General features: G+C 39.8%; 1 protein-coding gene across 6 annotated transcripts in view; it reads left to right on the top strand.

The window, feature by feature from the left end:
• Positions 1-6,873, top strand: part of LOC105471549 (ETS homologous factor) — a 42,290-nt gene extending 35,417 nt beyond the window's left edge. For 4 of the 6 annotated variants that reach the window (XM_011724069.3, XM_011724067.2, XM_011724064.3 and 1 more), the window contains 3 exons: positions 126-188; positions 2,122-2,317; positions 2,421-6,872. In XM_011724069.3, coding sequence (XP_011722371.1) covers positions 126-188; positions 2,122-2,317; positions 2,421-2,520 — 359 coding nt within the window. In that variant the 3' untranslated portion in view covers positions 2,521-6,872. Of the gene's footprint in view, positions 1-125; positions 189-2,121; positions 2,318-2,420 lie in introns of all 6 variants that reach the window. The other 2 variants (XM_011724065.3, XM_071074887.1) reach the window with 2 other exon arrangements.
• The last annotated feature ends 19,173 nt before the right edge of the window (positions 6,874-26,046 follow it).

The following is a 26,046-nucleotide window of genomic DNA, read 5'->3' as shown; positions in this document are numbered from 1 at the left end:
ATACTCAAAGAGTGCCAGGCATGCAGTAGGTGCTCAGTAAATTTTGCTTAAATGAGTAGATGCAGGAAGTAAAAAGAGAATGATAGAAAATAGGTCAGTTAAATGGCTCTCATTTTTCTCCTCAGCAGAGTCACCTGATACGAAAAAGGAGCAAGACCCCCCTGCCAAGTGCCACACCAAAAAGCACAGTAAGTTGACTGGCTTTCAGATGGCCTTTTGTCCTTCCCATCACATTGGACACACCTGGAGGCCACTAGTTTTTCAGCAAATATTGCCTCTGTCTGCTGCCTTCATGTCTTCATCCCAAACAGGGTAGAGTGAGAAAACAGGCATCACTTGCTAGCAAAGTAACCCCCTCTGCAGCTGTTTCTCAAAGTGGAGCCTCACTGGATATTTCCTCCTCGTTCTGTCATATGTGCTCTAAAACTGAGACACCCAGTGCCTAAGAACTGCTTCAGGCATGGGGTTAGCAATTTCCATCTCTCCCAGAAGAAAAGGGTGGGAAGAGGAGCGAGATAAGAAGAACCAGTTGAGATGTATCATCCTTTCTTTTGCTAAATGTTGACCTCCTACCTTTGTGGAGTTCCCATTCCAAGAAATGACTGTTTTTTCTTAAGATTCAACACTGCTCTTTGGGAGTTGGATCTCCTCCAGTAATAAAATCTTATGAACATATATGAAATATCAGAGACATGGAATTGTGGGTGGAACACAGAAAGAAATCAAGATGGTATAATCCAGGCCTGTAATCCCAGCACTTTGGGAGACCGAGGTGGGTGGATCACTTGAGCTCAGGAGTTCAAGACCAGCCTGGGAAACATGGTGAGACCCCATCTCTACAAAAAATACAAGAATTAGCTGGGCATGGTGGCACATGCCTGTAGTCCCAGCTACTTGGGAGGCTGAGGCAGGAGGATCGCTTGAGCCAGAGAGGTCTAGGCTGCAATGAGCTATAATTGCACCACTGCACTCCAGCCTGAGCCACAGAGTGATACCCTGTCTCAAAAAAAAAAAAAAAAAAAAAAGGTGTAATCCAGAAATTATAAGGAATTAGAATGTTTTTATCTGTTATTCCACATCATCCCACAACATTGAATTAATGCAACCCCTCAAATGGTGGGTGGGGTGAGGGTGGGGCATCACAAATTCAGTGGGAGTGAAGTTGAATTTGGTTGATAATCTTATTGCAGTAGTGGCTTCATTTTCAATTTGGGTCCTCCAGTCCCTGCATGACCACCCCCTTCCCTACCACCCTCATCTATTCTGGGAGTAAACATTCTAGAGCCTTATTGATTTGCATTTGGCTGAAACACAGTTGCTGGGTCAAAGCAATTTAATTGCTTGAGGTACTAGATAAAAGTGGTTGAGAGTTGCTCTTTGGGGAAGTAACAGGTTGAAATGAACCCCAAGCAGTTTGTGAATAATAACTAGAAGAAACTTCCCTGTGGCTTAGGAGACCTAAGGCCTATTCCTTAGTCTTGGCTATGTCACTAGTTAGCTGTGACCCTGATCAACTCACTTAAATTCTCTGTGTCCCAGTTTCCTGATTTGTAAAATAAAATAGTAAAATAAAATATTGTGCTAGTTTATTATTATTATTATTATTATTATTATTATTTTTTTTTTTTTTTTTTGAGACGGAGTCTCGCTCTGTCACCCAGGCTGGAGTGCAGTGGCGCGATCTTGGCTCACTGCAAGCTCTGCCTCCTGGGTTCATGCCATTCTCCTGCCTCAGCCTCCCGAGTAGGACCGAGTAGGACTGAGCCTGGGACTACAGGCACCCGCCACTATGCCCAGCTAATTTTTTGTACTTTTAGTAGAAACGGGGTTTCACAGCGTTAGCCAGGATGGTCTCGATCTCCTGACCTCGTGATCCGCCCGTCTCAGCCTCCCAAAGTGCTGGGATTACAGGCGTGAGCCACCGCGTCCCGCCTGTGCTAGTTTATTCTTAAATACCTTTTTAATGTCCAACATCTAGTAATTCTGTGATCCATCTTCCCTGAGAAGTAGGGGAGAAATGAGTATCTCCTACTTGGAGGAAGATGACCCAACTCAATGCTCTCTGCCCTACCTTTGCTGTGACTTGGGCCATTAATAACCTCCCTTTCTGCTTTTCATCAGACCCGAGAGGGACTCACTTATGGGAATTCATCCGCGACATCCTCTTGAACCCAGACAAGAACCCAGGATTAATAAAATGGGAAGACCGATCTGAGGGCGTCTTCAGGTTCTTGAAATCAGAGGCAGTGGCTCAGCTATGGGGTAAAAAGAAGAACAACAGCAGCATGACTTATGAAAAGCTCAGCCGAGCTATGAGGTGAGGAGTTTCATGTCTCTGAAAACGATAAGACTGCACGACCCATTATTTACCTAGCAACCTTCATCTGATCAGTCACCTTATGCGATCTCCTTTGTTACAGATACTACTACAAAAGAGAAATTCTGGAGCGTGTGGATGGACGAAGACTGGTATATAAATTTGGGAAGAATGCCCGAGGATGGAGGGAAAATGAAAACTGAAGCTGCCAATACTTTGGACACAAACCAAAACACACACCAACTAATCACAAACAAAGAACTCCTGGACGTAAATATTTCAAAGACTACTTTTCTCTGATATTTATGTACCATGAGGGGAAGAAGAAACTACTTCTAACGGGAAGAAGAAACACTACAATTGATTAAAAAAATTATTTTGTTACTTTGAAGTATGTCCTATATGGGGAAAAAACGTACACAGTTTTCTGTGAAATATGATGCTGTATGTGGTTGTGATTTGTTTTCACCTCTATTGTGAATTCTTTTTCACTGCAAGAGTGACAGGGTTTGTAGCCTTGTGCTTCTTGCTAAGAGAAAGGAAAAAAAATCAGAGGGCATTAAATGTTTTGTATGTGACACGATTTAGAAAAAGGTGATGCATCCCACATGTAAGCATCCATATGGTTTCGTCAAGGGAGGTGAACATGGTTGCTAGGTTGAATTCCAGGGTCTCAGATGGTGAGGACAAAGTGGATGGATGCTGGGAAATTTAACCTGAGCCTTAGGATCCAGTGAGTGGAGAATGGGGACTTCCAAAACTCAAGGTTGGCTATAATCTCTGCATAATCACGTGACTTGGAATACTTAAATCAGCAAGAAGAATAATGGTGGGGTCTTTATACTCATTCAGGAATGGTTTATCTGATGCCAGGGCTGTCTTCCTTCCTCTCCCTTGGATGGTTGGTGAAATACTTTAAAAAAATTGCCCTCTCTGCTTACTTCTAGCTATTTAAGAGAGAGCCCAGCTTGGTTCTTTTTTGCTCCAAGTGCTTAAAAATAAGTTGGATAAAGGAGACGGTGGTGTGGAAATGACTGTAGAGTTTGCTCTTGTATCCCTATAGTCCAAGGTTTCTCAATCCGCGCAATTGACATTGTTTGGCTGGAACGTTCTTTGTGGTGAGGGCTTTCCTGTGCATTGTAAGATGTTCAGCAGCATCCACTGATGACCTCTAACCACTTGACACCAGAACACCCGCAGCTGTGATAATCCAAAATGTCTCTAGACGTCACCAAATGTTCCCTGGGGGGCAAAACTGCCCTCGATTGAGAACCACCAGTTTAGCTAGTCAATATGAGGATGGTGGTTTATTCTCAGAAGAAAAAGATATGTAAGGTCTTTTAGTTCCTTAGAGTGAAGCAAAAGTAAGACTTCAACCTCAACCTATCTTTATGTTTTAAATGTTAGGGGCAGTAAGTTGAAATAGCTAGAGGAACTTCTTTTCAGAACCCCAGATGAGAGCCAATGTCAGATAAGGTAAACATAGTAATGTAGCAGGAACTACAGTAGAAGACATTTTCACTGGAATTACAAAGCAGAATTAAAATTATATTGTAGAAGGAAACACCAAGAAAAGAATTTCTAGGGAAAATCCTCTTTGCAGGTATTAATTCTCATAATTTTTTGTCTTTTGGATTATCTGTTTACTGTGTCATCTGAACTGATTCCAAGTGAATGGTTTATTGCCTAGATTTTTTACTCAGAGGGTTGTTTTGTTTTGTTTTTAAGAAAAGAAAGAAAGGATGAAAAAAATAAACCGAAAACTCAGCTCAGGCACAATTGTCACCAAGGAGTTGGAAGCTGCTTCTTCAATAGAGGAATTGTTCTGGGGGTCCTGGAGACTTATCATTGAGCCGTGCAATGTGGGAAGCACAGGAATCAGTAGACACTTTGAAAATGGATTTGAATGTTCTTATCCCTTTTGCAGCTTTTCTTTTGGGCTCTCTCATGTCCTTGGCTTGCTCCTCCATTCTACCTCTCTTTCTCCAGCAATGATATGCAAATGAAGACATGTATCAGTAAGAGGGAGTGCTCTTCATCAACTAATAGAGCACCTACCACAGTGTCTTACCTGGTAGAGGTAAGCAATTCATATTCAAAGGTTGCAAAGTGTTTGTAATATATTCACAAGGCTAGAAGTAGGAAGAGTCAAAAATTTGTCCTAATTATAATGAGAACCATTCTAGGTCATGATCTTGGAGGAGCCATGAATAAGTTTCCAAAGGTGCAACCAAATCCATTTTTATTTCTGCCTGACTTAGTCACCTTTGTAAAGGTTTAACTTGGTGTTGTCAAGTAACAGTTACTGAAAGAGCTGAGAAAAGGAACAATGAACAGCAAAGATCTTGACTATGCAACTCAGACATTCCTGCAGAAAAGACATATGTTGCTTTACAAGCAAGGCCAAAGAACTATGGGGCCTTCCCAGCATTTGACTGTTCATTACATAGAAGGAATTAAATATCCAGTTACTTGAATGGGTATAATGCATGAATATTTGTGTGTCTGTGTGTGTCTGAGTTGTGTGACTTTATTAGGGGTATCTACCAATGCTCTCACTGCGGTTCCTTCTCTGACTTTGCCTGTTCATCATCTAAGGAGGCCAGATCCTTCTCTGAGTTCACCCTTCCTCAAACCTGTAAGTTTCTCACTTCTTTCAAATTGGCTTTGGCTCTTTCTGCAACCTTTCCATTCAAGAGCAATCTTTGCTAAGGTGTAAGTGAATATGAAGGGTACCAACTACAACAGTTCTACAGATAATTAGTGGATTGGGTTGTTTGTTGAGAGTGAAGGTTTCTTGGCACCTGGTGCCTGATTAAGGCTGGAGTATTAAGTTCTCAGCATATCTTTCTATTGTCTTGACTTGAGTTTGCCGCATTTTCTACGTGCTGTTCGTGACTTGGAGAACGTAAAGTAATCGAGTTATGCCAGCTTGAGGTGGGAACAGAGTACTTCCCACCACAGTGTTGAAAGGGAGAGCAAAGTCCTATGGATAAGCCCTCCTTCCTTTTGGGGATGCATGGCTCTCACTTGAGAAGCTCACCTGTGCTGAACGTCCACATGGTCACTAATCATGTTATCCTTAAACCCCCCTTATGCCTGAGTTGAAAGGCCTCTCCCTTATTAGGTTTTCATGGGAACCTGAGGCAGCAAATCTATTGCTAAGACCTTACCAGGCTCAAATCATCTGAGGCTGCTAGATAGTTAACCTGGTAAGACTTAAGCAAGGCTCTGGCTCCCAGGGGCATAAGCAACAGTTTCTTGAATGTGCCATCTGAGAAGGGAGATCCAGGTTATGAGTTTTCCTTTGAACACATTGGTCTTTTCTCAAAGTTCCTGCCTTGCTAGACTGTTAGCTCTTTGAGGACAGGGACTATGTCTTATCAATCACTATTATTTTCCTGTTACCTAGCATGAAACAAGTACACAACATATATTTGTTCAATGAATGAATGAATGTCTCCTAAAAGACTCTTCTGATTGGGAGACCATATCTATAATTGGGATGTGAATCATTTCTTCAATGGAATAAGAGCACAATGGCACAACCTTCAAGGACATATTATCTACTATGAACATTTTACTGTGAGACTCTTTATTTTGCCTTCACTTGCGCTGAAATGAAACCAAAACAGGCCGTTGGGTTCCACAAGTAAACATATGTTGGATGAGAATTCTGTTGCCTTGTTGGGAACTGTGAGACTTATCTGGTATTAGAAGCCAGTAATGAACCTTTGACCTGTTTTAACCAATGAAGATTATGAATGTGTTAATATGATGTAAATTGCTATTTAAGTGTAAAGCAGGTCTAAGTTTTAGTATTTGGGGATTGGTTTTTATTATTTTTTTTCCTTTTTGAAAAATACTGAGGGATCTTTTGATAAAGTTAGTAATGCATATTAGATTTTAGTTTTGCAAGCATGTTGTTTTTAAAATGTATCAAGTATAGAAAAAGGTAAAACAGTTAAGAAGGAAGGCAATTATATTATTATTCTGTAGTTAAGCAAACATTTGTCGAGTGCCTACTATGTGCACGGCATGGGCCCATATGTGTGAGGAGCTTGTCTAATTATGTAGGATGCAATAGATCTTGGTAGTTACGTATTGGGCAGATACTTACTGTATGAATGAAAGAACATCACAGTAATCACAATATCAGAGCTGAATTATCCTCAGTGTTGTTTCTTGGAATTCAGTTTCTGGAACTAGTGATAGAACATTTATATAAAAAAATTCCTGTTGAGACTATGTCTTATGAACCTCTGAAATGTACAAGCCTTCACAAGTTTAACTAAATTGGGATTAATCTTTCTGTAGCTATCTGCATAATTCTTGTTTTTCTTCCCATCTGACTCCTGGGTTGACAATTTGTGGGAAACAACTCTATTGCTACTATTAAAAAAAAATCAGAAATCTTTCCCTTTAAGCTATGTTAAATTCAGACTATTCCTGATTTATGAAAGAATTATATTTTTCAAAATACATTTATTTGTTTGATGGGTCCCAGGAAACACTAATAAAAACCACAGAGACCAGCCTGGAAATGTGTGTTTCATTCTTCAATAAGCCATTCAACGCTGGGCTTAGAGAAAATGCACTTAATTTCTAACAACAGAACATATACAGCTTCTGTGTTACTTTACTCAAAAAGCATTTATTGAGCATCTACTATGTGCCAGATGTTGTTCTAGGCACCAAATTGTAGCAGAGGATGAAAGAGACAAAAATCTCTGCTCTCATAAAATTTATGTTGTATTGAGTAGAAACAGTCAAGAAAAAACACAAACAAATAAATAATGCATAGCATATCGGATGTGTAGTAAAGAAATATAGAGGAGCAGAGAGTGCTAGAGCACTTAATACGATAGGGGCGTGCTGTAAATTTAGGCAGTGTTAAGAAGGAAACATTTCAGTAAAGAACTGAAGGATCTAAAGGAAAGAGCCACACAGATATACAGATAACTGGGGGAGTGATCCATAGTGAAGGGATATGAGAGGGTCCTAAGGTGGGTGTGTTCCTTATCATGCCCAGGGAACAGTGAGGAGGTCTGTTTGCCAGAGTAGACCAGCAATAGTAAAAAATGGTGAAACAGAGGTACTGGTGGATTAGATCACATACAGCTTGGAGGCCATTATGAAGGCTCTAGTTTTTCCTTTGCATGCGTGCGATGGAGATACTAGAGGAGTGACATGATCCAACTTCTGGTTTAAAATGATTCCTCTGGCTGTTGTTTTGAGAATGGATTGCAGGAAAGCATTCATGCTGGATATAAAGAAAGGTAGAAAAGATGACCCTCATCTCCAGGTCTCCAATACAATACTTAAAAATGTCTCTAGGCAGTAAGTGAGCTCTAGTAGTTCATAGCACGTTTCTCCCTGGGTCCAGAAAATCTCAGCTATTTAATCACATGATGTCATAAATGATCATGAAAATAATAATGCTAACTATTCTGGGAAGATTCACTTGTCCCAGGAATTATGATAATATTCTTTACATATATTATTATATTCAATCCTCATATAAACTTAGATATATAGATATTATCTCCAGTTTTCAAATGAGGGAAATGAAGATCAGAAAAATTAAATGACTTTCTGAGGGTCACACAGCTAGTAATAAGGGGTAGATCTGACACTGTTTACACTAGTCCCTCTTTCCTCCCTCCCACCCCCAACCCAAGTCCATGTTCTACCAATAATATTTCTCTAGTTTCTCAGGATGCTAATTTTTTTTTTACACAGACACACTCACACGCACACGCACACGCACACACACAGAGGTTTCTATAGTTAAACAGAGCTACTTACTGTAAGAATTCTCAGAGTTTTTACTATAATAATGTGCATTGTGAATCTACAAGAGAGGGAAAAAGTGTGCCCACTTCCCTAAGCCTATTTGACGATGGACACCTTTCACCAAAGTAGGCCTCGTGAAACCAGCACCCCTTAGGACACTCCTAATCTTTAAAAATTACTTCTCAGAAGAGGTAGTATTTTTCACGTTTGGGCTAAATAAATTTTCTGATAATATTTCTGCAAAATGGAATCTATTCCAAAAAATGGAATCTATTCCATTTTTTTTCCTCCTTGAGAAGAAATCCCTTACTTACTGACCTGGGCATTATGTATTTGCATTGATGCATTTCTCAGTAATCATAAAGATCTTGCAAAGTGACTCTTTGAAAACCATGAACTCTCCTCAATTTTAACTCATTAGAATTACCTACTCAAAACTATAGGTACTAGCCCCAGGTGACAATTTAAGTTTAAATTACTTACAATTATATAAATTAAAATTTAAGTTCCTAGTCACACTATCCACTTTTAAAGTGCTGAATAGTCGCATATGGCTAAATGGTTACTTTACTGGACAGTGAAGACACCAAACATTTCCATCATCAGAGAAAATTCTATAAGCTAATACTGCTCTAAAATCTGACCTGGGAGGGTGGGGTAAGGGTGGAAATGATAGTGATCAAAACTAACCAACAGTGAAATAGGATTCCCGGGAGCCTTAGAAACCAAAGGTGACCCTGAATTGTAGAGAACAAAAAATAAAGATCCAAAGCAAATAACTGTGTTTGCTGGAGTGATGACAGTATCTGCCAGTATAAACAGGTTTGATGTTGTCAGTGGAGCCTTGGTGTGGGAGGATTTGATTATTCCTATCTCCAAACCCCAAAAATACCCTACAGTCGTTAATATGAATGTTCCAAGGATGTGGCTTTTTGGTTGAGAATATTGGCATTGAGGGGAGATGACCAAAATGGGAAGGGAAATAGAGGGTCCCCAAATAGAAATGGTTGCCACTGCCCATTCTGCTATAAATGGCACTAATACCACTTTATTCCTTCTTTTCAAGAACAGCTTCTTGCGTGAGTCAACTGCCCTTAGGCACTCTTTCCTTATAAATCAGTTCTCCTTCATTATTATCATGATCTGGCCTCTGTTCACATCAAGTCACTGACAATGCCCTACTGGAGGTCATAGTCAAACTCATTCCTGCGTCAGGAACTTTGCTGCAGCTGTTCCCTCTAGCGACAATGCACTTTCGGTCTTCATGTGGCTGGTTCCATCCAGTTGTGCAGGTCTCAGTTCAAAACATTGCTTTCCTGATTGTACTTGCTTCAGCTGCCCACCTACCTCACGTTGCTTCCTATTACATTGTCCACATTTAATCTTCACAGAACTTACAGTATCTGAAATTATTTTAAAAAATTCATTAGTTCACCAAGTCCTTATGATTTTATCTCTGACCAGTCAGCACTCCTGGTTCACTGGCTTCCCTCCACCCACCAAGTTATCCTTAAAAACTTCTCCCCGAATGCTTGAGGAATCTGATTTGAGTAATAATAAAACTCTGGTCTCCCAACCCCCTCAAAAAAAATTCATTACTTTTATAGTATTTCTTATCCCTGCTAGAACATAAGCTCTTGGAGAACGGGAGCCAGAAACTTCCATGTTGACCAATGTGTTCCTAGAGCGAGGATGTGCCTGACACGTCCCCCTGACCCCATTAATATTTGTAGAATGAATAAATAAATAAAGGACATGCTTATTTTCAAATTACAAGGTCTTTATGATTTTTGACACTGGTGACACCCTGCCCCCTTTAATTTTGGAAAATAATCTAATCCTTTGTTTTCTGCACCAGTGAAATTCTTGCCCTTCTGCTTTCCTGAGTATTCGTTCTTCAGTTCTTTCTCTTCCCATTCCTCTGTCTGCGTTCCCCAAGATTAAATCCTCAGCCCCCTTCTTTCCTCCCATTCTCTGCCTCAAAGTTTAGCCTCTTGAAAGTTCAGCCTTAAGAAACTTCATAATGATATAAGGGAGGTACAGGCTGTTTCTTCCTGGTCCTGACTTCAACTCTAACTGGCTGGAGACTATGAACCTGTCACTCCTCCATTCCTTAGTTTCTTCTTCTATGAAATGGAGACATACCTTCTTCCCAGTGTTGTTGTGGGAATCAAGCAGATTCTAGCCCCTGTTCATTTCATAATTTTTTTTTGAGATGGAGTTTCACTCTTGTTGCTCAGGCTGAAGTGCAATGGCACGATCTCGGCTCACCGCAAACTCCGCCCCCCGGGTTCAAGCGATTCTCCTGCCTAAGCCCCCTCCTCCCCGAGTAGCTGAGATTACAGGCGTGCACCACCACGCCCGGCTAATTTTTATTTATTTTTATTTTTAGTAGAGACAGATTTCTCCATGTTGGTCAGGCTGGTCTCAGACTCTCAACCTCAGGTGATCTGCCCGCCTCAGCTTCCCAAAGTGCTGGGATTACAGGTGTGAGCCACCACACCTGGCCCATTTGATAATTTTAAAGGGTTTATATGTGCAGGCATTGTGCAAAACACTTTGATTTTATTTTTTCTTGTAACTCTCACTCTAACCTCACGAGACAAGTTTGGGAAACTGAGGTTCAGAGAGGTGAAGAATTGTACCTGAGTTCATTCTGCTGATGTGGAAGAGCTGATATTTGCACCGCTGTCTGGCTGAAACCAGAATTTAGGTCTTAAACATGATGCTCTATTGTCTTCCTTTGAAAGCATTAAGAAAATAATTAAGCACTAAACAAAATAAGAAACTTATTTTTGAATTTATGATGACCCAAAGAGAGGTATTAATATTTAGAGTGTCTAGCATGGGAATGCAATGATAACTAGTCAACACTGGTGTCATCCAGCCATTTTACCCTGTGTTAAAGGGCATATCTGACCATCTCTGGGTAAGGACTAAGATTCAAGGAGGATTTGATGTCTGATCTGCCTTAAAATCATAGCCCCAGAGCTGGAAGATTATTTGGTACAAACTCTTGTCATAAGAGTTTAGAGAGGTTAAAGAACAAACTCAAGGTCACCCAGGCTCTTGGCTAGAAGGGGAAGCCAGTCTTCCCACTTTCCTCTTCAAAAATCCTTCCACCCAATGTGAATCTTCTTGGCTATGGTCCTCCCATATTCACAGGGCTCTTCCATCCCCAAAGCAGAGACATCTTCAGGGAAGTTCCTCTTTCCTCTTGGCCTGCATGGTGATACCATGCAACTTTCTTGTGCTGATTCCTCAAATCCAGCCAACGTCATCTTCCCTCTGGGCCACAGCCAAGTCAGGGAGGAAGAACTGCACATCCTAGACATTGGTGGAAGGGCAGATGTATGGAACCAGAGGGACCATGTCAGCGCTGCTAAGAAATGATGGATGCAAAAGTCCCAGCACTTCTGAGGAAGGGACACAGAGTGTTCCTGGAGTCTGGTAAAAGATCCCATTAATCATCACTTCTGTCTTCTCTCCTCTGCTTCACTGTGTGTATGTGTGTGTCGTGTCGTGTGTGTGTGTGCATGTTGTCTGTTTGTATGTCTGCCTGCCCTTCTCTCTCTTACTCTCTGTGTCTCTTTCAGAGTCCCTGTTCCTTTCCCATACCCTTCCTTCCTCTTGCTCACCAATCCCTTTCAGACTCCTTCCCTCTCCAAACCTGTCTTTCCAGGTTGTTGAAAGACAGAGCCAACAAGAGGACAGACCAGGACCAGGAATGGTGCCATCTCTCTGAAAGCCTCAGTGGTGACAATAACAAATGGTATTTACCTAAGAGTTATTAACACATCAACTGTTCTCTCCTTTACTGTTTAGTCATGTCATTCAGCACTAATGGACTTTTCCAATGGCAAACAGAAAGAGAAGAAGGAAAACAAACAGTGTATTCACACTAGATAGAATCGGTGATCCCTGCTGAAGCTGTGAAAATAGAGGGCATCTCTTAGTTTTGACCTGAGGACATATCTCACCTGGATGTTGCTTGCAAGATTCTGGGCCTATGAGAAAGATAGCAAAAAGAAGTGAAGGACATGGCTTCATGGTGCAAGAAATAAGTGCTTTACTTATTCAACACTTTCAACTATGAATTGATGACAATCAAGATTCACTGCACTAGGTGTTGCCGTATTGCACCAGACAGACTGAAGACAAGGTTGTGAGTGGTCCAAGTTCACACAGTAGGTCAGCATGAGAGCCCATCTCACTTCCAGTTTTACTCCACCATGCTGCCTCCATTGATGCCCATTCTTCTTTCTCTCTCTCTCTCTCTCTTTTTTTTTTTTTTTAAGACAGGATCTCACTTTGTCACCTAGGCTGGAGGGCAGTGGCATAATCAGGGCTTACTGCACCCTCAACCTCCTGGATTCAAGCAGCTCTCCAACCTCAGCTTCCCAAGTGGTTGCGACTACAGGTACACATCACCACGACTGGCTAATTTTAAAATTCTTTTTTAGAGACAGGGGCTTGCTATGTTGCCCAGGCTAGTCTTGAACTCCTGGACTCAAACAACCCTCCCACCTTGGCCTCCAAAGTGCTGGGAATACAGGCATGAGCTGCTGTGCCTAGCGCCATTCTTTCTTTAGTAAGGAAACTGGAATACAGGCTAACAGGGTAAAAAGCATAGACTTTTGAGTTAGAACAACCCTTGTTTTAATTCACATACCTTCACTTACAAGGTGGGTGCCCTTGGACAAGTGGCTTAACCTCTCCAAGCCTCAGCTTCCTCATGAAAAAGCAGAGGTTCTAAGTGGGAACTTATACTTTTGGGGAAGAGAACCAAATAACCAGGGTATTACATTGCAGTATGATCAATAACAGGGAACTGCAGGGAGACAGGATGCCTGGTTTCCAGGTGTGGCTGTAACTCTAAGTAGCCATGGACCCTACACAAATGTTAAAAACTCTATTGTCTTAGTTTATTTGCCTGTAAATCAGTAGATTGGACTAGATCATCTCAGGCCATTCCAAACAGAAAGTTCCAGGAATTTATGAAAATAAGTTTGAATCAAGTCCAACATTTCTTTAAATGTTTATATCTCAGCCACACTATTTAAAAATGGCTTCCCTTATCCCCCTAGAATGGGCTGGGAGCTAAAGTGAATGCTGAGCCATCTCTAGTGGAGTTTTAGGGTTGAGGAGGTGGGAGGGGAGTGGAGAAAAAATCAGCAGAGCCTGGATCCCTGGACATCCTTAGCCAGTTCCAAGGGATGCTGTCCTTTTGGATCTAAGAATTGCATCCCCATCTGCTAACACTGCTTCTTGGGGATCTGTCTCACAGGTAACAGTGAAGGCTGATATTGATTAAGTGTTTACTCTGTGTCAGACAAAGTACTGCACTTTACCTGTATGATTTCACTTAACTCTATGAGCTAGGTGCTGTCATTATTATCATCTTTCCCTTGGAAGGAAGATACTGAGATTCAGAATGATTATGGAAATTTCCCAAGTGGCAGAATTAGGATTTGAACCCAGCTCCCAAGCAATGGCATTTCTTTCAGTGAAACTCCTAAACTGCTGAAGGAAGCACTGCCTGAGGTTTGAACAGCTAAGTGAAGTCCCTTCTTTCTTTGAGTCTGCTTTCTTAGAAACAGGAAGTAGACTTTTGCCAAAAATGTAAAAATAAACAGGTCCCTGGGGCACCATGTGTAAGTTGAAATTCAAAACTCTTGACAGATGTTGCCTTTTCTTGAATCTGGTTGGTCTCAGGAATGCTAATGATGGAATCACAGATTGGACTCTCAGGGAGCTCCTGCAACAGGAATATGCTACATGTCTACTAAGAGTGTTGGTCTCAGGGAATATGTTTGTTGTGTGAGTGATGCAAAGTTAGGATACAGGATGGCAGAAAAAAGAAAGGCGATCTCTGGTCCTGACAGCCAGGAAAGCCTCCCCCAAAGCATGGAATTTAATTTCCATTAAAAGACAGTAATCATTTTCATTTCTAATATTATAACTTTAAAAAACCTGATGTCTGATCATTATTTTAAAAATGAAGAAATATAGAAAATACAAAGGAAGTTAAAAAATGTATACTACAAATCTCACAACTCAAAGAATCCTTATATACATTTGGTAGACACCTTTCCAGGGTTCTAGAATAATAAAAAGATAGATGATTGAGGGATGGAAAGTGAGAGGGTGCAGTGAATCAAGATTTGCAAAACTTTGTATCTGAGTCATATTAATGCATTAGTTATTCATTAAAAAGAATAATTGTATAGACAAATAACTTTATAAAAATACGACCTGACATGCTATTTAAAAATTAAAAATTAGTCAGTTTGACTTGAACTCAACTTGAAGAAAAAGAGATGGAGTCAATTCAAATAAACGTTCTTTTAATATACCGTATCTTCAAAAGATATCTGTAAGTTTACAAAAATAAAATTATGAAAAGATTGACATTGGAGTAATTATGCTTTTACAAAATCCATTCATTTCTAGATGGGTTGGTTGGCTTCTTGCTGTAAAAGATGATAAAGTTAACTCTTGTGTTGTTTCTCACATTTTACTTTCCCTACTTACTGCTTTGGGTTAGTCTATTTTTATTTTTATGTTACTGAGGTTTAAATACTTTTATTCTTTTTGACAAAATCAGAACCAAAACCCCAAAGTTGTTTAATCTTAGATCTAAATCTATGTGTGTCAAATATTTACCACCTGTTTTTTCACATTTATTATTCATCTCGTACTTCTTTATTTGGATTCACCTCTTGGTTGGCCAGATTTCATAATGTAATGAATTCTTCTTGGTTCCTCCTGAGTTTACATTTTTCTCTTCTCTCTTTCTGGTAGTTCTCAGTTTACACGGGGAACTATGTGACTCTGAGGAAACTAGCTCTTTCTTCAGCTCCAGACATGGAACCTACTACCCAGGTTGAGCAGATCACAGCATTCTCCATCCTTTTTGAGGGTTATCTGTGTGACCTCAGATTGTATGACCTCAGATGACACAAGCAGAGTGAATCTTAGGACTTTTGGGTGGAAATATTGGAGCATAGAACTCTTTTTCTCAAGATTGAATGATATGAGGATTGAAATCCCAGAACTACTGCAACTATCTGTTTGCTTCCATGAGAGAAGTTAGCCTGAGGATAAAGTCAACACATTGGGAAGGGTTAGGACAAACCAAATTTTGGAGGACTTTTGCTGGGTCCCTGATGATATCATGAACTCCTGGACCAGGTTAGATCTGAAGTAACCCCTATTATTAAACTTTTCGGTTACAGCAGCCAATAAGTTCTTATTTTAGATAGTATAAGTTTTCTGTTGATTACAAAATGAAGAGCACTAGTTCATAAAATTGTGAAGGTAGCTGGTGACAGGGGCTTATGGAAAACAGTTCTGTAGAGAAAATACAGCAACAAAGCTTCAGAGGTCAAAAAACAGAGGGCACATGGCCCAATTTTGGGGAGTTTAGCTTTTTCTCATGCTCCTACAAGGGGACTTACTCTTGTTAAGGAGGAATAGAACATAGTAGTGATGGCTTGCCTCTTAGAGCATAAGCTATTTCCTTACATGAACATTTATCTGGAGCTGGAAAAATGTAAGGAATCCAAGAAGGCATTGAGAGCTGCTATGGCAGCCAGGATTCAAGGGGACAAAATTCCAAGGAAGAGGGAGAGATGCAGAAATGTGAAAGGACATTGTGACTTTTTATCTCTGGGAATTTTTTAGTTTGGGATTTGGAAAGAGGGCCCAAGCAAGGGGTAGCTACTAAGAGGGCAGAGAAACTCAGTGAGATTTTTAGTCTTGTGAGGCCGAAGAGACAAAAAAATATTTGAAGGGTCAGAATGTCAGTGAGAAGAAAGGGCTGGATAACTGATTCCAACATCATATCAGTTCCCTACCATTAATATTTGTCAATTTGAAACTTCTTGGGGCAGGAGATGAACGAACTTAGACTCTGAAAAACAGAATGAAATTTTGGTAGTCTCAGAATACCAAAGGGATGAGATTTAGAATTCAGGACCAACTGTGCAGAAAAACCTCCAGTTAACACCTCAAAGTCTTATTGAGAATTCCAGGAAGAGGAGATAAATCAAAGATGATCCTAGCTGTAATTGAAAATCTACTTCAAATGAGCTTAGTCCTTGATTGGAGAAAGTTGATAGTGCCCAATCTATCTGTCCGGTGAAGGAAAGGGTGAACCATTTCAGGAGGAAGATAACATTATTCAGAGTCTTTCTCATATGCAATTCAATCAAAAATTACTAGGACCAAGTGACCAAAACCAAGAGAAAAGCTAGCTGATAGAAAGACCCATGGGAGATCCAAGTGTTGAACTGATCAGATGTGAACTTTAAAATAGTTAGGATTAACATGTTTGAGAAAAATACAAAAAAAAATTAAGAAAATATATGAAAAGATAGAGAATTTTAGCTGTTAGCTTAAAAGCAACAGTCAAATTAAAATTCTAGAACTAAAAAATGTAATAACTAAAATGAAAAGCTCAATGGATGGATTCGACAGAAGATTAGATACAAAAGAGAGCAGAAGTAATAATCTGAAAGAGGCCAATAGAAAACATCCATATGAAACAAAAGATTAAAAAAAGAATTTTAAAAAGCACTGAAGAGTATAATAGATATATGAGGCACAGTAAATATTTCTAAAAATGGTATAATTTGAGTTCCAGTATGAGAAGAGAGAATGTGATGCAGCAAAATTTGAAGAGTTAATGGGATATAATTTTCCAAAATGAATAAATCCCACAGGTTTAATCATTCTTGCAAACTCTGAGAAGAAAACATCAGAAGAAAACTACACCCAGGCTTTCCTTGTAAAATTGATGAAAAGCAAAGACAAAGAGAATATCTTTAAAATAGGCAGAGAAAAAAAAAGATAATAATATATATTTTCTTATGAAACAACAGAATCCAGGAAATAATTGAATAACTTCTTTGAACCACTGAAAAAAAGTCCAACTTAAAATTCTATATCCAGAAAAAATATTTCTCAAACATGAAAGCCAAACAGACTATTAAGACAAACAAAAACAGAGTTTGTCAGTAGCACAACTAAAGTAAAATAAATACTAAAATCAGTTCTTTAGGAAGAAGAATATTTATTCTTTTTTGGAAAGAACCCAAAAAGATTACTCACTTCTTTCCTCTGTCTCTGGGTATACATTTCCTCAGCTCTTTCTTGACTACACTGGCCCAGCCATCAAAGACTTTCCTCTTAAATCCCCAAAATAAAAATTTTACACCACCAAACTACTGTAACCAGGGCTTGGCGTCCTGTTCCATCTAGTCATATTTCTTCACAGCCAAACTGAATCTGTCCTGTTGCTATTAGGACTCGTCTTTTTAAAAACAAAACATGTTTTCCTTCCATGCTGTCAAAGTAAATCACATCCAGTTGAAGAACATTTCTAAAATACAAAAGTACAAATACGTAAATAAAAGTTATTTATGTTCTCCTTTTCTTAAGTAATTGTTTTTGTTATTTTACTTACCATTATGTTTTTATTGGACAAATAGGTTGTATCATAATATGTTTTAATTTTGAGTAACCTTTATAAATATTCGTTTTCCATAAATCTTTATATTTCTTAATGTTTTGTTTCTTAAGAAATATTTCTTTCATATACCCAAAGGATTATAAATTATGCTGCTATAAAGACACATGCACACATATGTTTATTGCAGCACTATTCACAATAGCAAAGACTTGGAATCAACCCAAATGTCCATCAGTGACAGATTGGATTAAGAAAATGTGGCACATATACACCATGGAATACTATGCAGCCATCAAAAAGGATGAGTTTGTGTCCTTTGTAGGGACATGGATGCAGCTGGAAACCATCATTCTTAGCAAACTATCACAAGAACAGAAAACCAAACACCGCATGTTCTCACTCATAGGTGGGAACTGAACAATAAGATCACTTGGACTCAGGAAGGGGAACATCACACACCGGGGCCTATCATGGGGAGGGGGGTGGGGGGAGGGATTGCATTGGGAGTTATACCTGATGTAAATGACGAGTTGATGGGTGCAGCACACCAACATGGCACAAGTATACATACGTAACAAACCTGCACGTTATGCACATGTACCCTACAACTTAAAGTATAATAATAATAAATAAATTAAAAAAAAAAAAGAAATATTTCTTTCTTTTTTTGTGATTGGGTCTTGCTGTGTTGTCCAGGCTGAGTGCAATGGCTATTTACAGGCATGATCATAGTGTGCCACAGTCTCAAACTCCTGGGTTGAAGAAATCCTCCTGCTTCAGTCTCCCAAGTAGCTGGGACTACAGACATGTACTTCCACACTTGGCTCAAAGAGATATTTCTGAAAGTAAAATTTGGGGGTCAAATGTATGGATTATTGCTTTTCTGACTCTTTTTTTTAGAAGTTGCTTCAGTGTCTTTGTTTTTCTTTCTTCCCCAGCATCTCCCCAATCCTCCTCCCCACTGGCAACCTCTGTTAAGCATCATTCTACTCTGTTTATATGGGTTTGACTTTGTTAGATTTCACACATGTGAAATCATGGATCATATGGTTGTCCTATTTTTAATTTTTGAGGAAAACCAACACTGCTTTCCATGAGGGCTATACCAACATACATTTCTAGCAACAGTTCCCTTTTTTCTACAACCTCATCAACACTTGTTATTTTTTGCCTTTTTGATAATGGCCATTCTAACACATGTGGTATGATATTTCATTGTGCTTTGAGTTTGCATTTCCTTGATCATTAGTGACACTGAGCATTTTTTCATATACTTCTTAGCCATTTGCATATCTTCTTCTGAAAATTTGCTATTCAAGTCTTTTACCTGTTTTTAAATGGGCTTTTTTTTTTTCTTACTATTGAGTTGTTTGAGTTCCTTATATATTTTGGATATTGACACCTTATCAGATGTATGGTTTGCAAATATTTTTTGCCTTTCTATAGGTTATGTTTTCACTCTGGTGATTTGGCTGTGCAGTGCTTTTTATTTTTTATGTAATTTCATTTGTTTATTTTTGCTTTTGCTGCCAGTGCTTTTGGGTCATATTAAAAAAATTATTGCCTAGATGTTATGGAGAGTTTTCACTATGTTTCTTTTAATAGTTTTATGGTTCAGGTATTACATTGAAATAAATTATTTATTTCCAGTTGATTTTTTTTTTTTTTTTTTTTTGAGACGGGGTCTCACTCTGTCGCCCGGGCTGGAGTACAGTGGCCGGATCTCAGCTCACTGCAAGCTCCGCCTCCCGGGTTTACGTCATTCTCCTGCCTCAGCCTCCCGAGTAGCTGGGACTATAGGCGCCCGCCACCTCGCCCGGCTAGTTTTTTGTATTTTTTTAGTAGAGACGGGGTTTCACTGTGTTAGCCAGGATGGTCTCGATCTCCTGGCCTCGTGATCCGCCCGTCTCGGCCTCCCAAAGTGCTGGGATTAGAGGCTTGAGCCACCGCGCCCGGCCTCCAGTTGATTTTTTAATATGGTGTGAGATATGGGTTTAACTTCACTCTTCTGCATGTGGATATCCAGTTTCCTAGAACAATTTATTGAAGAAAATATCCTTTCCTCATCGTGTGTTCTTCATATCTGTGTGGAAAATCGATTAGGTAAAAGTGTGTGAATTTATTTCTGGGCTCTTTATTCTGTTCCATTGGTGTCTCTTTTTATACAAATGCTCCGCTGCTTTGATTATTATATTATAGCTTTGTTGTGGATTTTGAAATGAGGTAGTATGATGCCTGTAGCTTTGTTCTTTTTGCTTAAGATTGCTTTGGCCATTTAGAATCTTTTGTAGTTCCATATAAATTAGGATTTTGTCTCTTTATGTGAAAAATGTCATTGGAATTTTGATGGAGATTGTATTGAATCTGTAGATCACTTTGGTTAGTATGGAGATTTTAAAAGTATCAATCCTTCCAACCCATGAACATATGAAATGGATATCTTTCCATTTACTTGTATCTTCTTCAATTTCTTTAATCAGAGTTGGGACCAGCATAAAACTCAGGGGCTCTGCAGTTTGCTACTTAAATCTATATACTTTTAAGCCTATATACACTTTTTTTTCAAGTACAATGATATGATAACTTCACAGTTGGGGATCTGTTAGTATTCTCTAAAGAAGAGAATATTAAACACTACCTATTAGCAGGACGTTCTCACCTTGCTTGTGTTCTCTTTTTTCTGACTTCAACGATATCTCTTAGTGTGGTGCTTCCATTGTCGTCTATGAAATTCTTCTTATCGTTAAGTTTCTTATGTGTAATTATTCAATACTATATCCTCTATTATCTAGTCTCGGTGCACTGCCTTGATCAAAGAATACTGTTCAGAAACCAAAAAGTGACTTCAAAACCACTCAAGTTCTTTAGTTATGTTTGTAAAAACCTGTAAAGGATAAACATTCATAGGAATTCTTTTAACATCTTTTTCTTCTCCTATCCACTTTCTCACAACAGCTGCTCTCTTGTGCCTCTCAGAAATCCTCATTTCCTTCTTAAACTTTATTCCTCCAACCCTACCTTGTCCTCCATTATCTCTCCTGCTTCCATTTCTTTTCTGATTCTGATCCCAACATCTGGAAGACTCTTCTGGCAATGGAAGAACTCTTCTCCAAATATGAAGTCTGGGGAGAAATTGAGTAGCCAAAATAAAAGCCATCATTGGCAAGCAGAGGATTAGGGAAAACTTGGAACTGTTACATATTAACAATGTTATCTGTTCACAGATCTTTCAAGCAGAGTGAAAATCTGAATGTGTGTGTGTGTGTGTGTGTGTGTGAGAGTGTGTGTGTGTTTAGGGATCTATCACCTACCTTTCCTTCCAGGGCAATAGTGCTCATCCTTGGCTACTATATTACCTTAATAACAAGTAACAGGGAATCAACTTTTCAAACTGTAGTAGATTGGAAATAGCTTATTGTAAAGCATCTGTGAAGTTGTATACTTCTGATATAACCTCAGCCCCCTTTTGTTTTTATATTTTCATTGGTCAGGATATATAGTAGAAACAAAGGAGATGGTGGCGTGTGATGGATAAGAATACAGGCTTTGGAACTACATAGACCTGCATCACAAGCCTGACTCTACCACGTATTTGCTTTATGACTTTGGGCAAGTCACTACAATCTTCTGATTTCTTATTTGTAAAAGAGAGATAACACTTTGCAAGGTTATTTGGAAGGTTTAACTGTATCAATCAGTCAATAAATATTTATTGAGAACTTCTGTGTGCCAGTTCTATTGTAGGCACTGGGACTATGATAGTGAACCAGCAAACAAAACTCAATGCTCCCAAGTAGCTGAGAGCCCAGTGATAATCTATGTAAAGTCTGCACACTACCTAGCACACACTGAGCACTCAATAAATGGAAGAAATAATTACACTATTACTAGATGTTATGAAAAATATTTGCCTTTCTGATATTGTTGGGTGAAAGATAGTTTCTTTACTTAGCTAAATAAAGTCTTAGAATTCTAAAATGTCTAAGTTAGAAGGGTTATCGTCTGTTTCGTTGTTTCAGAGAAAGGGGATTGGGGACTGTCTCACTTTGGTGTCACTAGCCTCTAAGATTGCCTCCCAGTGATGCCTGATTTCTGGTATTCTCATCCTTATATAGTCTGCTCCCTCAGTGTGCCAGGTTTGGTTTGTGCTAATATAATACGGCACAGTAATGGTATGAAACTTCTAACATTAGGTTACAGAAGATATTGAGGCTTCCGTGTTGGGCATCCTCTTTCTTTCTCTCTCTCTCAGAGTACTTAATCTGGGGGAAGCCAGCTGCCATGCCATGAACGGCCTCATAACGAGGCCCACATGACAGGGAACTGAGGCCTCTAGCCAATAGCCATATCAGTGATCTTAGGAGTGAATTCTGCAGCCCCCTTGGGACTTCATATGATAGTAGCCCTGGCTAACAGCTTGACTGTGACCTGATGGGAGACACCGAGCCAGACCTATCCAGCTAAGCAGCTCCCAGATGCCTGATCCTTAGAAACTCTGTGAGAAAATAAACGCTTGTTATTTTAAGATGCTAAGTTTTGGGATAATTTGTTGTGCAGTAATAGATGCTATTAATAACATACTCATTATAGGGGCTTGATAAATATTTTTGGAATAATTTAATTCACATGTATTTGGTTTTTCATTCTAAGTTCAAGATATTCAGTAACTTCCCCAAGATCCCACACTTGTCTTGTCCTTGTAAATGAGCCTCAGTCTTTGATATGGTTTGGCTGTGTCCACACCCAAATCTCATCTTGAATTGTAGCTCCCATAATCCCCACATGTCATGGGAGGGACCTAGTGGGAGGTAATTGAATCACGGGGATGGGTCTTTCTCATGCTGACCGATAGCATGATATTAGTCAGCATGGGAAAGATATGATAGGAAATAAGTCTCAATGATAGCAAATGAGTCTCAAGAGATCTGATGGTATTATACAGGGGAGTTCCCCTGCACATGCCCTCTTTGCCTGCTGCCATGTAAGATGTCCTTTTGCTCTTCCTGCATCTTCTGCCATGATTGTGAGGCCTCCCCAGTCATGTGGAACTGTGAGTCCATTAAACATCTTTGCTTTATAAATTACCCAGTCTCGGGTATGTCTTTATCAGTGGCATGAGAACAGACTAATACAGTCTTAATGTTTCATCTGCCTTGATCTTAATGTTTCCCCAGTCTTTTTCCTCCCCATATCCTGCCTTCAGCCATAAGGGGCAAGAGTATTAGCCTCTGGGCTCCCTAACTTGGGTTGGTCCCTCTCCACCAGCAATGACTGGGCCTATTTTCCTTAAGAGACAATAATCCTGGCTTATTATGTATCCAGAAGCTATGGGAACATTTGTTTCCCCTCTGAGCCTATTTTTATCTATACATTTCAATATATTAGCTAAGAAAGCTTATATCTGAGCCCCAGAGGGAAGTGCCCTTTTAAAAACTGTTGCATTCTGATCCTCATACTTCTTTCCAGAGACAAGTTTGGGGATGGAAAAGGCACTCATGGTAGAAAAGAAAGGCTTTTCAAGTCATCCTGTTATACCAGGAGTGGGAAAATCAAGGCAGAGGCTGATAAATGAATCTCAGGGTCCAACCAGATCCAGAAAAAACACAGAGTCTAAGTCCTGAGCTGTTGAGACCTGAGACAAAGCCTGCCCCATATGAGAAACTTGTAGTGTTTTTTTCCGGCTGTAATAAGAACCAGCACAGGGACTCCCAAGATTGAGAACACCAAGCTGCTTCAGTGTCCTAATTTACCACACTGAGAAGAGTTTGGAATTTTTCCCTCTGTGTGTGTGTGTGTGTGTGTGTGTGTGTGACTATTAGGTACACTCGCCTCCAAGGCAGGTAGTAGGTCATATTGCTTATTCCATCCCAGTAACACACACTTCTGGGCATACAGTAAATGTGGAATCAAGGCAAGGATGTGCACGTTTCAGCCTCTGTAATTGTGTATGCTTATCTTAAGGCATTATTTCTTTATCCATTTTAACTCTTAAAAAGTTTCTTCCTCTTTCCACAAAAACAAAACAAACCAGAAAGACAAAACAAAAACGAAAATTGGTGACCTCAGACCTTATAGTTGTTTCCCCTCTTCTGAGCAGCATTTGCTGTCTGAAGATATTTTCATCTATTCGTGCATTTTTTTCTCCTCTTAGATTCAGATCAGAGCTAATTTTTCAGTAAGACATGTTCAGAAAAGCTATCTTCCTTTCCCAAATTGCACACTTCATAAAAGACAGAGATGAGACTTGAACCTCTGGCTGTCTGACTTCAAAGCCCCACGCACGTTCCACTACCCAGGCTGTCTCTGTCCACATGCTGAGGCCACAGTCCTTTAGTCTCCAAGTGCATGGCCACCCCTCTTGAATAAGGAGGTGATGCCTGGCTCCTCAAAAGGGATGAGGCTCTGGGCTTCCCACTCATTTTCAACAGAGTGGTTCCACTTTTGTTGGTTTTACATTTTGAGCTTTCCTATATAATTTTGTTGGAACAAAACATTCCAAACAAAATGACACCAAATCAAACTGGAACAAACAAACAAGTCCACTGACCTTTGGTGATTAGGTGACCTCTAAGCTGCCTATTATAAAAGCTCACTCCAGTGTCTTTCTTTCTGTGCCATTGTCTTGCATCTCAGGCTCCTGGCAATGAAGAGTGAGCATGGAGCCAGACCTCCCTTGGTACAATACAGCATCTGCTTCCCTCCAGCTGGGCTCAGTTCCAGGGCTTGGGCCCATGGGAGATTTTTGGGGAAAGAAAAAACCCAGGCAACATTAAACCTAGAATGTTTGGCATATCACAACTTTCACAAGCAGGACTATGAGCCAGTATATCCTAATGGTTAAAAGCACAGGCTTTGGCCTCAGACACAACTGGGTTATGTATCGACTGCTTTCTAGAGTTTTGACCTGGGCAAGTTCCTTTATCCACCTAAGCATCACCATTGGTAAAACAGAGATAGTAACGCCCATTCCATAAAGTTGTTATGAAGATGAAATGAGCCTATATATGTAAAGCACAGGCAGCTGCCATTTGTTGAGCACTTACTAGAAGCCAGGAGCTCTGCTAAGTGTTTTATATACATTGCCTTAGTGCATCTTCACAACAAACCTACGAGGTGGGCATGTTTGGTCTGTAACTGGATACAAAAGAAACAGTCAGTAAGAGGGAGTTTTCATTATTATAGTTATTGTTACAATGACATGGTGTTGGGTCAGCGGTGAGTGATGACTACAGTGAGCATCCGCACGCAATGATGCTGGGCTGGACCCTCCCACGTGCTGCCTTCACCTGGTTCTCCAGCTGGGGAGGATGACATCACTCCACAGAGCTAAGGGATTTCTCAGCAAGTGTTCTCTGTGGAGATTTCTCCTCTCTTGGCTCTCCTCCTCACCGTCAATCCCAACTGCCTGCTCTACCATCTGGCTTTGGTAGGTGAGAAAGTAAAAAGAATTTTCAGAAAATATATTATATTTCAAATCTGAAAACTAAAGTTCCAGTTTTTTCACTTTCAGAGAGAGAAAGGACGTCTGTCATTTACCATTCACTGATGTGTGATACCTTTGGGGGAATCATAGTGTCTCTCTAAGCCTACATTTCTATACCTGGAAAAATGGAAAGAAAATGAATGAGGAATGAAACATCTATTGAATATCTGCTACATACCAGGAACTCAATATAAGTTGTCTCAATTGTTCATCTCAACATTCTATAATTATTGTCCTTGTTTTAAAAATGATGAAAACTGAGGCTCAGGCAGGTTGAGACTCACCCAAGATCTGATAGCCATTAAATGACAGAAGCGGAACTTGAATGCAAGTTTTCTGAAACATGCTATACATTATTTTCACCACATCAACCAACAATTTGAAAGGCTGTCCTAGAGCTGCCTCCCATCCCTCCTTCTGAGTATGTGGAAGGACACAATCTCCTCTTTGCTTCTGCCTTTTCATAGGTAAACATTTCTTTGTAAACTACCCATTATAGGGGAACAGGTGTCTGCTGCCTTTTAGAGGCGTTTCAAAGGCTCAAATACCTCCACCTGCAACCAACACAGCACCTTTTGCAGGTACTTTGCAGTAATATGAGCCTCTGATTATTTCCTGAGATGGATTCTTTAATCTTCATGCTTAAACACAATTATAGCTTTGGTCCCTGTAAACAAACACAGTGACAAAGCTACATGACTCACCTACCAGTCATTTCCAGTGGCTTTCCAAAGCATGGGCAGGGCATGGTACTGACCACTCATTCTGTCTCCCTGGAAACTGGTTCTTAGAACATGCCTGAGAAAATTAGTTCTCGTGTCAGCCACCTGCACTGTGCCATTCTGTTAAGGTAGATTAAGGAGGTGTGGAATGAGGTCTGCGAGCAAGGGGAATCATGACTTTGCTGGGAAAGAAAGAAGTCTCTTTTGGGCTAGGAGTAATTGATCATTTGACAATCAATTGATTTAGGGTGTG

This window comes from Macaca nemestrina, chromosome 12, assembly GCF_043159975.1.
Source record: "Macaca nemestrina isolate mMacNem1 chromosome 12, mMacNem.hap1, whole genome shotgun sequence".
NCBI lineage: Eukaryota > Metazoa > Chordata > Mammalia > Primates > Cercopithecidae > Macaca > Macaca nemestrina.
Note: the sequence above shows the minus strand (reverse complement) of the source record. Positions and strands in the feature narration are given on the sequence as shown.